The sequence below is a fragment of the Haliotis rufescens genome, unplaced genomic scaffold, assembly GCF_023055435.1.
Source record: "Haliotis rufescens isolate VD_foot unplaced genomic scaffold, xgHalRufe1.0.p SCAF_11, whole genome shotgun sequence".
Classification (NCBI taxonomy): domain Eukaryota; kingdom Metazoa; phylum Mollusca; class Gastropoda; order Lepetellida; family Haliotidae; genus Haliotis; species Haliotis rufescens.
Window position 1 is genome coordinate 8,197,315 of NW_025963791.1, and position 14,067 is coordinate 8,211,381.

At 40.3% G+C, this 14,067-nt stretch overlaps 1 protein-coding gene across 3 annotated transcripts in view; it reads right to left on the reverse strand.

The window, feature by feature from the left end:
• Positions 1 to 8,085: 8,085 nt before the first annotated feature.
• The window catches only part of LOC124151774, a 142,973-nt gene continuing 136,991 nt past the window's right edge, over positions 8,086 to 14,067 (reverse strand). For 2 of the 3 annotated variants that reach the window (XM_048392184.1, XM_048392182.1), the window contains 2 exons: positions 9,222 to 10,126; positions 8,086 to 9,109 (listed from right to left, as the gene is read on the reverse strand). In XM_048392184.1, the coding sequence (XP_048248141.1) occupies positions 10,019 to 10,126 (108 nt within the window). In that variant the 3' untranslated portion in view covers positions 8,086 to 9,109; positions 9,222 to 10,018. The remainder of the gene's footprint in view (positions 9,110 to 9,221; positions 10,127 to 14,067) is intronic. The other variant, XM_048392185.1, reaches the window with a different exon arrangement.

The window sequence follows — 14,067 nt, forward strand, 5'->3', positions numbered from 1 at the left end:
TGTTCATGTCATACTATGTTTACGACACGAGAGTCAAAATTCCGGTATATGCCGAGCAAGAGAAAGTAAGCAGTTTGTGTACGGGCCAGACACTTACGATAAAGGGAGGCAATTTGACGGGAGATAACTCTTGTATGATTATAGTTCCGTCAAAGTGTTATGTTCACAGTGCTCAGTTAAATTTGAAGTGTTATGTTCACTGCAGTGAAATATCAAGTGTTATGTTCACTGCAGCAAAATATCAAGTGTTATGTTCACTGCAGTGAAACATCAAGTGTTATGTTCACTGCAATGAAAATATCACTTTTCTCAACTCCGGAAAACTCAATCTTTCACACTGAAGTATGTAATAAATGAGCAACAATCCAACCTTATCAGGCGGGTGACGCGAAGAATGGACTTTGAACCCCGGTCTTCCATGTCGCGAGCCACTATTTAACCACAAGTCTACCCCGCCTCTATATCAATAGCAATACCTATCCCCTTCGTGTTGACATGCAGCTCTGTCACTTCATAATAAATCACATCTTTACAAAATTATTTCATTTGCAAGCAAATTAGTAGGAGTTCCTTTTGACAAAAAATTAACTGACCCAAACCACTTTTTAAGTACAATGTAATGTGTAAACACTCCTAGCTTCTGGTCGTCGATAACTTTTGCCACACTTTGACCCGTGAAGATCCGGGGTAGAATAGGTCTTTAGCAACCCATGCTTGCCTCAAAAAGCGACTAGGCTTATTGTAAGAGGCGACTAACGGGATCGGGTGGTCAGGCTCGCTGACTTGGTTGATGCATGTCATCGTATCCCAGTTGCGTAGATCGATGCTCATGATGTCAATCACTGGATTGTCTGGTCCAGATTCGATTATGTACAGAGCGCCGTCATATAGTTGTAATATTGCTGAGAGCGGCGTTAAACAACAGAAAATCAAACAACAATCTTAGGTCTTTTATAACTAGCATTTGTCTTTTAAATGATTGTTAAACCTTTAATTGCTATATAACCTTTATGACTTTCTTTTATGTTGCTATGCCAGATCCTTTGTGTTTAATCTGTCAGCACTTTCACATGTACCAAGAAATCCCTTTTCAGAAATAAATAAATATTGTCATTGTGATCTATTTATATTCATACGCCCTGCGGGGATTCCGGGTCAGAATGGGTCCCCAGAATCTGAATTGTATCAGGGGCGACCAACATGGGGAAGGGGAGGCTAGACTCTGTGCTCTCCGATGGCGTGTTTTGCGCATGCTTTCTGACACTAGTTTGGCTGGTCCGGAATCGTTTGTTATCAGATTGTCATGATCACAGGAATCCGAATTTCTGAATTGAATATTTAACCTTCCTGGTTTTTTAACAATCAAGCGACTCTGTAGAGCGTTTTTTTTACAGATGATTTGTAATAGTAACAAAAGCCAATATATATTTCAGTATCTTAATTAGATTCCTCAACATTGATAGATCTGCAATATTTCCGACTGTGGAGTTAAACATCATTTATTTATTCACTTTTAGTTATATGTTCGTAATATCCAGCTGTGCTTCATACTGACTTCGATCTATGAATGTTTTTGTCACTATGGACAACACACGGATATGTCCGACAGGGCAGAGTGGTCACGCCTTGAAACATAAAGGATGCGTTTCTAGGAAAGTAGGTACATTCGCTTGATAACGTCACAGCGAGCGTGGGCGCCCTTCGTCTATCGATCCTGTTTCTCGGAAGACTGTCGCGATATCTTCCCGGATTTCACTGAACCGCTGGTGGCAATTACTTTCCGTATTTTAATAGTGATTTAGCTGTTACACTCAGGAATTGAAGACTACATTCAAGACCGGTGACCACGTGGAACTAATGATACATCGTAGTATATAAATTACCACGTGTAACTTGATAATGTTACAAAAAGCCCTAGTCTGATCACTGCCAGTTTTCAGATTTCATAGGGCACATGACACAGGCGGCCTTTCTAACTGACACAGCAACGTCGGTGTTTACATATTATGTATTAGCCTAGGGCAAATGCCACGGGCGGCTCTTTCAATTGACACATCAACGTCCGTGTTTACATTTTATGTATTAGCCTAGGGCACATGACACGTGCGGCTCTTCCAATTGACACATCAACGTCGGTGTTTACATTTTATGTATTAGCCTAGGGCACATGACACGTGCGGCTCTTCCAATTGACACAGCAACGTCGGTGTTTACATTTTATGTATTAGCCTAGGGCACATGACACGGGCGGCTCTTCCAATTGACACAGCAACGTCGGTGTTTACATTTTTTGTATTAGCCTAGGGCAAATGACACGGGCGGCTCTTCTAACTGACACAGCAACGTCGGTGTTTACATTTTATGTTTTTGCCTAGGGCACATGACACGTGCGGCTCTTCCAATTGACACAGCAACGTCGGTGTTACATTTTATGTTTTTGCCTGGATATGGCCGTCATGAATTCGGATATGGCCATCATGAATTCGGACACTTTCAAGCACATGTTCACTTGATTCCTGACCGCTGTTGCGTAAAATAACATTCGCTTACTCATTTTCTGCAACAATAAGTTATAATATCGTATACTGAACAAGAAGTTGACTTGTGTCTCCTTGTATAAAATATACGGACGATAACAACCCGCCCCCACGTCGTGCGTCGGGCCTTCACAGAGACAACACAACACTGGTCAGATTTATATGTTTTATTTTTCTCGAGTATAAAATGTCATCAGTTTACAGAAACGTTATCAAGGATTGACTTATATCATCGCTCAAATGTTAACATGTCGCAGAATGAGACTTCATAACCCTATCCTGTAAAATATAACCTTTGCATGTAAATATATCATACATGCGTTTCTAAACCTCATTTACTTAAAAGGGGGCACGGGTGGCCCAGTCGTCTTAGGCGCCGCTATTCGCTGTACAGAGTTGCGTCCCTTGACCACGCCAGAAACCTATGATTGTGGGTTCGAATCACGGTTCGCCCCGATTATGTTTCTAGGTTGTCAGCACCATACCCTTGCTCGTGGGTTTCACCGAAGTGGTAAACGTCTGTGACCTGCATCACTTCGGGCTTTCCTCCCATATTAAGCTGACACGCCGCGAAATAACTGGAATACTGTTAAAAGCGGCGTTAAACCTAACTCATTTAGTTAAAAAAACCAACATTGGTCGTGTGATGCAGCGGATTTTCTGGACTGTTGTGTAGGACATTGGCCCAGTCAACGCTATTGTGGAACAACAATATAATATTCGGGAGAGGAGGGGGTTTCTTGAGCCAGCGTAATGTTTTCTTAAATACACTATTTATTCTCTAAATTGAGGAGACAAACAACCCAATACTTTTCAGTATATCCAGTTAACAATTATTTTATGTCTGTAAAATCTACGGCAAAACTCGCAGGCTAAATTATTTTGTGGGTACATGCATGATTATCGATGTCCAAAAGATGTTAGCCCAGTTAATGCAGGAGCACGAAGAGTGAGTGAGTGTGATGGGTTTTACGCCGCTTTGAAGAGTTTTCGAGTTATATCACGGCGTCTCAGCTTGCTGTGGGAGGAAAGCCGAAGTTATGCAGGTCTTAGACGTTTACCATTTTGTTGAAACCCACGATTTCGGGTATGGTGCTAACAAACCTAGAAACATAATCAGGGAGACTGGAAATCGAACTCAGGATCGCAGATTTCTGGCGCCGCCTTAGACGACTGTCCCCATTCATCAGCGATACAGAACCCTGTCCTTAAAATATCATTCGTTTTGGGCAGAGAAAACCATATATACTACTCAAAAGAACTCAAGGACCATCCTATTCTTTCAGATTCATAAACATTATTTGTCATGCCATGACAGATTAACTTTTGTAAAATGAAAGAATCGGATGATCCTTAACGTCTTTTGAGTAGCATAGCTAAATCTACCTGACCGTCGGGATACTGGGGTATGCTGAGTATGCCTTGAAACATCTACATCAGACAAGCACACAGGAGCATATGATACAAGTCAGTGCTTTGAGAACGTATCTACCTAGGTCATTGGGCAGTAGTTTATGCTAGTGGAATGTCTCTACTGTGTGATTCCTAGCAGGTTGTACCTTGTCTCCAACAACTGACTGGGTGCAGAGAACTCATCTATGATATCCATGTATATTATATTCCCATTCTCGTGTGATAAATACTCTGGACCATTCGCTACCTTTGGTCCGTTTCGAAAGTGAAAGCGAAATGTGCCCATCCCTCTGATCAGAAACCTTCCCCGGGAATTCCCACACTCGTGGATGTTGTTCGATTTTACGTCTATGTTTATGCTATAGTGCCGAATCGGTCCAGATTATTCATCTTGATAGAATGGAGATTTGACAGACCTGGTAATCGCGGATGAGAAAGACTCAATGTTGACGAATCAAGGGATATTTTCATAATCTGATTATGGAGTTCTAACGGAGTTTAACATGGACGTGACTGAGCTTTCTTTTCGTAGTTCATCTCTGTTGATTACCTTAAACGTGTGAAATACAGACTGTTCTGTTTCCTGGTCAGTGCACGTCATGAAACATAATTATACTAATGGTATAGAGTGAGTGAGTTGGTTGAGTTTGATGCCGCTTTGAACAGTATTTCAGTGATAAGACCGTGAAACAATCGGATACAATGTCCTTCTGTTATTGTTAAAATTGATATAATACAGGTCATAGAAACGGACCGCGTGGGAACAAATTAAATCAAGAATTAGTTATGTTCAAAGACAAGTTTGCACGTTTCAATGAATCCTTTGGCAGAGGTCAAGGATCGAAATAGCAATTATCACGTGATTAATTTAGTCGGCAAATTCCGGTAGCCTTTTGTATGAAACAGTATATCTACTTTGCAACATATAAGGAAGAGTATTTATTGATGCCAACTTTTTTATTGATGAAGGAGTAAGCATGTACTCCGAAACGCTGTGTTCCTCATGATAAAGAAGTTGACATCCATAAATTTTCTTCCTCATGTGCATTTCTGGTGTCCCCCGCCGTGATATTGCTGGAATATTGCTAAAAGCGGCGTAAAACTCACTCACTCACTCACTTCTAAATGCCTTTCAAAGACTTGATTTGCAACATATATGTCCATTTGTGGTAAACCTTTAGATAAACTTGAGGTATTTTAAAAACATACAATTATATGCAATTATTGGAGACAAGTTACCTTCTGTTTCACAACTACATGTTTCCATAACAACCATGGTATAAAAACACACCAGACATGGTGTTTGTCGGTGCGATTGCACCATCGTGGAAATACTGTCAGGGGCGATAACTTTCACACATTCAGCTCTCGTTGCTATATGTTTACAATATGTACATGGTATGCTAACATATATTAACATATCTATATACAGTGATGGACTACAAGAACCATTCAACAAAACAAAATAATCAAAACTCAATAAACAAAGAGAAATACGGGCGTGGATCCTTGGGTTTAAAAATTCACATCTGATTTCCATTACTACATTCTCATGCTAACCATGCATACAAGCCGTAAATCGTCACCGACGAGTGAAATAGCCTGTTTGCCAGGTGGAATTTGTCTTACCATATCTTGTTGCTCTCCCCCAATTTTATGAAACAATTTTTCACATCCACCCCTGTACATGTATATCATTTTTTCATGACACACGCCTCTCGTTATATTAAATGACCAGTCCCAAAATCCCTAATCTCACCGTTCGCCCCTATTATAAATTACAAGTCCCTCAGTTCAAGATTTGGGGTGCTGATTTTTGTGTATCTACAAGAACATCTGGACAGATCAACATGAACATATCAAACTATAGTTAGCATACATACCCCCAATAGAATTAAAATAAATGATTCTATTGCAGAACAAAAAAAGAATAAAAATATTGCCTCCAGTGAGCTAATAAAACGGTTCGACATGCAATCACAGTTATTCACACTCCACGAAAAAGCGTATTTCTCCTTATTAACTTTCCCCAGTAAACACGCCCAGACCTTGACGGCAGTGAAGGAATGTCTAGCTACGTATACTACACTACGCTAAATGTACACTGTACAATCTGCTCGTATGATCACTGAATATATTAAATATATCAATAACTATATACACATACCGGTATCGACGCTCATTGGACAAACTATGTACAATATTATGGCACCTTGACATGGACTAGAAAACACAGGGCACACAAGCATACATGTATCCGCATATGATCACACGTCTAGCATGTATTGCACACTTGCACAAACATGTTGCATTATGGCATTTATGACAATATTATACAATAATACTATACAAGTAAACAAAGTATTATGGTAATTGGGTATTATGGAAACAAAGGCTAGGAACATTCAAAAACATTATGTACACTCCATTACTCATTATTCTGTGATAAATGTACCCAAAAAGTGATATTTTAAAAGGATTGTCAAATGCATAAATAAAGTAATTTGCTTAAGAAAACTAAAATTGAATTAATTTTCTTCAAGGACATATTTATTGGCATAAATCGGTAATAGTAATACAACCTCTATGTGTTGAGGTCATAATAGGCTGACACTTGTCAACTTTTAATGTACTTGTAATAAACATGTTTGCTTGACTGAGAAATAAAATAAGAGTAAATTTATTTACAAAACGTTTAACACTATGCAAGAAATGACAGATTGAATTCTGTTTCGTTACCCAACTCACTCTCTACACTACCCAAAATGGATTTGTAATTGTGACATATGACAACCCGTTACCTTAATTTTGAAAATAAATTCAGACTCAAGTGTTTAAGTTCACCGATACCCAATTGAAAAAATAATGCATAAACATAAGAATTGTATATCGAACTTGCACTGAAACTGAAAATCAATACACTTGTGAAAAAATACTATAAATGAAATACATGTTTTTGTGGCCTTAAGAACAGGCCATATGGAGAAGATGATAAAATAGATGTGCTGATAAAAAGTAAGCTAGTCCTCTCTGAGAATTTACAGTTGTACTGGCTGATGAGAAGCTAGAATGCCCTGAGTCACATGTTACTGACAACGCTTTATTGGAAATGGCTCTATTCACTGCACTAACCTGAGTCGAATCATATATGGACAGTATTTACAATATGTATCCTTGAAAATGTAGAAATATGATGACAGATGATTGACAAACACGTTCGATATGTTACGAATTTCACACCCAATTGCAATTCTTATTCAAGTGGCGAACGTCCTGTACTGAAGGCACTGTCTACAACAGCAGATTCCAGGTAATTGCTGACAATGGTTGAGGCGAAAATCAACACTCTAAATGAGCTTCGATTTGTAGGACAACATCAGGGCCGACCCGGAGTTCCCAGCGTGCCAAGCAAACCACTGTATCATCCCATATTTCTCCTAAGACATGGTATTAACTATCCTTAAATGGCCCCATATAACTACATCCCTCTTAGTCGCCTAACTTTAAGCTGGGGCACATTGGCTACCATGCACGATGTTTCAAGTCATTTAAATCCCAATCTGCTAGCTCTTAGTATTTTATGCATATCAATCAAGCAGTTGATACCGTACACATTAAACACATAGTGTATCACACATGGCACTGCTTACTATATAGACTATATTGGACATTGGCACAAAACGTGGAGAATAGTCCCTTTACTTTCAGGTATGAACATTATTAGTGGATACACTTCATGGTTAGTGGATACACTTCATGGTAACGATATTTATATGCACATAGTAATCCCCAACCCCAATCTTCAATGAACACCTGCTAACACACCGACACATGACACAATGTGTTGACACACATAACAATGAATACATATACATGTATAATGGCACTTGAGTAGGTATATAGATATGTGCTTGATACATAAACATCCATACGGAGCAGATGAACACAACTATCAACGTGAAAAGACCTGTGAAGATCCGGGGTAGAATAGGTCTTCAGCAATCCATGCTTGCCGTAAAAAGCTACTATGCTTGTCAAGGCGACTAACGGGATCGACTGGTCAGACTCGCTGACTTGGTTGATGCATGTCATCGAATCCCAATTGCAGGGATCGATGCTCATGATTTCAATCACTGGATTGTCTGGTCCAGACTCGATTTTTTTACAGACCGCCGTCATATAGCTTGAATATTGCTGAAAGCGGCGTAAATCAACAAACAAACAAAACAAAATCACCGTGAAAACAACGTGAAATACAAGAATTTACATTCGCCACCACTTCAGCAGCTGGCATATGAGCAGTTGGTTAGAAGACAGTATGTTTCTTGAGCACATGTGCACGATAATTATGTACAAATAAGTGCCCAGATATGTTCGAAAACCATATGACTTTGTGTGGTTTGGAGAAGTTTTTACGGAATATGAACACAACACTAATATACATATTTCCATACTTATGCATTTGTAGAATCTGCTGTAAGCAAACGTGTCATTCCTTTGGCAGGACGTCTGTCATTAGCTCAAGGCACATTTCCCACTCTGTTATGAATGTCATCATTGTAGAAGGTTGTATATTAGCCAGCAGCATGTCCCAAACACAGCAGTCGGGCACCAAGGCAAACCAAGTCACAATAAACAACGTAAAGTGGCATAACATGTCACTAATCAGCACTGGGGTCCTCAATAGAGCATCCAGCAGTAGTTCAGCATATTGGCATATGTGTTTGGCACTTAAAATCCTTTCTGATTTTGTTTCTGCAAAACATGCAGTCGTCGCTATCAAACATTTAACTGTCTCTTAACAACATTCTTGGATTTGATGCAATTTAGGCATTTTTGGTTTACAAAAACAAATGGAATTGATGGAAATAAAAAGTAAATTGGAAAAAGGTGGTCACTACTTTTAGGGCTCAAAGAGATAACAATCATGACCGGTGTACTTCATAGACTACAAGAAGGAAGATCCTTGGTGAAAGAAGCTTTGGCACTCGTATCATACAACAGTGGTTTATATATATACATATACATTAATGAGGCGTCGGCCGTGCTGGTTGTTGTAGGGTGGTGGAACTAACAAACACGCCAAGAACATACTAGCCATTGGTCAATGCCGGACTCAAATCGACTTCTCAAATCACGTGGGACACCGCCGCCAACTACTGTGGAAAATAAATGGTTGAAATCAGTGATAATTATATGACAAAGAATCAGTTATTTGAATTAATTTTACAGATTACATTATATTGGCAGACTGATGGAAAAAACACTTACCTGCTAATCATTGCCCAGTTTGTTATGGTGAATAGTATATACTCCATAACATATTCCTGATATTTGATTTGGCGGAAATTATTCTTGAAAATAACTTTTCACGTATGGATAAAATATGTTGACCATCAGAGTCGAGTGAGAGAACAGCAGGCAAAAGTCCTCTCCAGCTAGAATGTGTATAGAAGACTGGAGACCGAGTGATGATTTATCCATTGGAAACAGAATGCTGAATATTTTCAGTCTTTATGGAGAAACCATGAGATAATCTGTGGCACATATATGAACCAGGAACCGGACTCTGGCTAAGAAAGTTTCAAAGGTCTTCAAGAAGGCTTTTAGAAGGTACTGTTACACGCAAGTGACACATCATTACCCTTGGTCATTGTGTCGCAAATCACCTTCAACCCTGAGTGGATGAACTGGATGCTACATCAGTGTTCGTCTTCATGAAGGTGTAACATCTTAGACAAACAGAGTTCCTCTCTGCTGTTGCAGTGCAACACATTATTAAGGTAGTGACATTTTGTAATTGTAATCTGAGTCAGGGGGACTGGTCTGGGATCAGGGCTGAGATTCATCACACGATGAGACTGGCAGGTTCTGAAAGACGACAGCCCCGAGCTGTGGGTGGTAGGCATCCTCTTGGTTGTAGGGTTCCAAATGGATGCCAGTGACTAACAACACTACAACATGGCGGTCCGTTAGAAGTAGGAGTCCATGCTGGTGGAGAGCGTCCTCTTGGTTGTGGGGTTCCAGATGGATGCCAGTGACTAACAACACTACAACATGGCTGTCCATCAGAAATAGGAGTCCATGCTGGTGGAGGGCGTCCTCTGGCGGGGCTGGAAGTCCTCCAGCATGATCTCCAGCTCGAGGGGGTCCTCCCAGTCAGCATCATACTCGTCCTGAAACACAGACCATAACCTCAGCAGTGTTCACTCTCCTACCCAGAGTTCCATGCGGCCGGCAGCCAGCCAGCATAGTACCTCTGCCACAGGCCAGCGCCATGTGACGATTCGTCACATCTTTCACAGTCCATTCAAGATATTGCACATGCTTTTCAACCGTTTCATGTTTGACAAGTCTACACATTTTCGTATACAAATGTCAAAGAATGGTTACGGTTCATTAAGAAAGTAACCTAATACGTGAAAATCTACTTGTTTTTACGTAGTTATCCTTTGTTTACATTGGTTACGGCTCCACGTGCTGTCATCGAAGCCCAACGGAGAGCTAGTGATACGGTCACTTTGATGTATAAATATATATTGTTATGCACTGTCGCAGTTGTAGTAGCATATCTATATAATTATGCAAAACAATATGTAAAGCGCCCCCAAATATTTGCATTAGTCCGTTCTATACTGATTTCTGAAAAAGCGCGTTTGTTTACAAACAAGAGAAAAGTCCGGTCACGTGATATGCAAATTAGCCTGTGGCAGTGGCGTTATGCTGAGTCACCACTGCGCCGGAGTGTGAGCAGTGTTATTACCGTCACGTGGTTTAACATGGGCAAAATGTGGCAGGTTCTACAACACAGGAACACACAGTACATATAATTGTGGTGACATATTTTATGTAATACATCCAGGATATAACCCTAAATAAAAGGAAGCAAATGCTATCCCACCTGGAACATAGAATATGTATGGCAGTAGTGATGAATACGTTCACCTCTCCTAGAATACATAGAGGTTATCACGCGAGTGTGTTTGGGGATGGTAAATATCCATAGTGTTTATTCCTAATACAGGATATTTATCACCCCCAAACACACAAGCGTGATAACCTCTTTATCATATAATGTCATTCTTTAATTCTGTGCTTCAAAATCGCTTTCCCTCTCTCATAAACATTACCGAAACATTGCGAGTTTTCCTGGAATGCGCGCATCAATATTTATTACGTCACAGGGTAAGTGATGTGTCAGTCGGACAGAGACAGTAGCCAATATAGTTCCAACTGAAATCTGTTTCTTATACAGTGGCGAAGCAACATATACGCAAAACAACAATTGTTTTTAATTGCCTTTCGCGGCAATCCATCGGTCTGTCCGCTAGAGTAACTGCCCTTTGTCAAAGGGAAGCTACTCTAACCCTAGTCTATGAGACGTCACGGCCACGGTCAGACGTTGTTGACAGTCGGTCTGTCCTTTCATAACGTTAAGAAGTGTAGTCAGATGTACACACAGCGACAAAACGAAACAAGGTTACAATTTAAACATATTTCGGCCAAATCCAACTATTTTAATTTGTGGAGAAGGTTTGAAGCCGCAGAGGTCGACAAGCGCAGATATGGCTACTGATCCCGCTTGGCTAGGCTCGTGCCCTCACAAAATTGTTTCGAAATTTATATCTCCAAAGTTGCCAAAACTTATAAAATGCCTTAGCTACGTCACAGTTAGACACTGATTTTCAGTATATTAGACTGTTCTTTTGATAATGATAGCAATTATCCCTGTAGTTTATCCAGATTCCCGATGGTTAATTCTGACTCGATCGCCGAATGACGGGGGAGACGCCATGTTTGTTTATAAACAGTGAAAGTAATCCCTTCTTGACGTTTGATATTTACATCTCTATCCGCATATGACCCCAACGGATATAGTTTTTATCCTGGCTTTATCCTGCCGAGAAACCTACCCATTATATGATAGATAAGTATATGTGATAAATGAAACATGTACTATTATTCTACTTTACTGTTTATACACCGTCTTCAAATATGCATAGTTATTAATTATCTTTTATCAATAACACCATGGACAATAATGTTACTCATGCTACATTGTTCCAAGTATGATGGCAATGTTATATTTGTATGCATGTTATATCCGGTATGTCACCACTCTTGATACATACTTTATATTTCAGGTATAATGACAACGGCAACATTTTGTTTAACAATTATATTCTGGTATATTACATTATATATACTACTCAAAAGAAGTTAAGAAACACCCGAATTTTTCATATGACTATAGTTATCTGTCACGTCCATAAGTGAAACAAAAATATGACATGTTACAATGTATGTTCATACCAATGTTTTGTGCACTTGCCATATATAGGATATGTAGTCTTGGGAATTGTCTTTAATACTTTGTTTTAATAATCATGATGTTGATATGTGTTGAACTCTCTTCTATGAATCGTTAATTTATATTATTCCGTGAGAAAAGTGTGTGTGTGTGTAACTACATGTCAATCATTGATATGAAAGATCATAACAATCATTCCGTGATATATAAGATTGAGTCAATCATGTGTATGATAATTTAACATGGGTATGCTAATTTGTGAATAATGGTTGTGACTTAAATGAAGGTGTGTGAATCACGGTTGTGACGTGGATGCAGGTGCTTGAATCATGGTTTTGACATGGATGCAGGTGTGTAAATCATGGTTCTGACACAGATGCAGGTGTGTGAATCATGGTTGTGATGTGTGGATGCAGGTGTGTGAATCATGGTTGTGACGTGGGTGCAGGTGTGAGAATCATGGTTCTGACACAGATGCAGGTGTGTGAATCATGGTTGTGATGTGTGGATGCAGGTGTGTGAATCATGGTCGTGACGTGGGTGCAGGTGTGTGAATCATGGTTGTGACGTGGATGCAGGTGTGTGAATCATGGTGGTGATGTGTGGATGCAGATGTGTGAAACATGGTTGTGACGTGGATGCAGGTGTGTGAATCATGGTTGTGACATGGATGCAGCAATGTGAATCATGGTTGTCACGTGATATATAAGATTGAGTCAATCATGGGTATGATAATTTAACATGGGTATGCTAATTTGTGAATAATGGTTGTGACGTAAATGTAGGTGTGTGAATCGCGGTTGTGGGGGTGGATGCAGGTGCTTGAATCATGGTTGTTACTTGGATGCAGGTGTGTGAATCATGGTTTTGACACAGATGCAGGTGTGTGAATCATGGTTGTGATGTGTGGATGCAGGTGTTTGAATCATGGCTTTGACATGGATGCAGGTGTGTAAATCATTGTTCTGACACAGATGCAGGTGTGTGAATCAGGGTTATGATGTGTGGATGCAGGTGTGTAAATCATGGTTCTGACACAGATGCAGGTGTGTGAATCATGGTTGTGACACGGGTGCAGGTGTGTGAATCATGGTTGTGATGTGAATGCAGGTGTGAATCTTGGTTGTGACGTGGGTGCAAGTGTATGAATCATGGTTGTGACATGGGTGCAGGTGTGTGAATCATGGTTGTGACATGGGTGCAGGTGTGTGAATCATGGTTTTGACATGGGTGCAGATGTGTGAATCATGGTTGTGACGTGGGTGCAGATGTGTGAATCATGGTTGTGACATGGGTGCAGATGTGTGAATCATGGTTGTGACATGGGTGCAGATGTGTGAATCATGGTTGTGACATGGATGCAGGTGTGTGAATCATGGTTGTGACATGGATGCAGGTGTGTGAATCATGGTTGTGACGTGGATGCAGGTGTGTGAATCATGGCTGTGGCGTGGATGCAGGTGTGTGAATCATAGTTGTGACACGGATGCAGGTGTGTGAATCATGGTTGTGATATGGATGCAGGTGTGTGAATCATGGTTGTGACATGGGTGCAGATGTGTGAATCATGGTTGTGACATGGGTGCAGGTGTGTGAATCATGGTTGTGACATGGGTGCAGGTGTGTGAATCATGGTTGCGACATGGATGCAGGTGTGTGAATCATGGTTGTGACGAGGATGCAGGTGTGTGAATCATGGCTGTGGCATGGATGCAGGTTTTTGAATCATAGTTGTGACACGGATGCAGGTGTGTGAATCATGGTTGTGATATGGATGCAGGTGTGTGAATCATGGTTGTGATATGG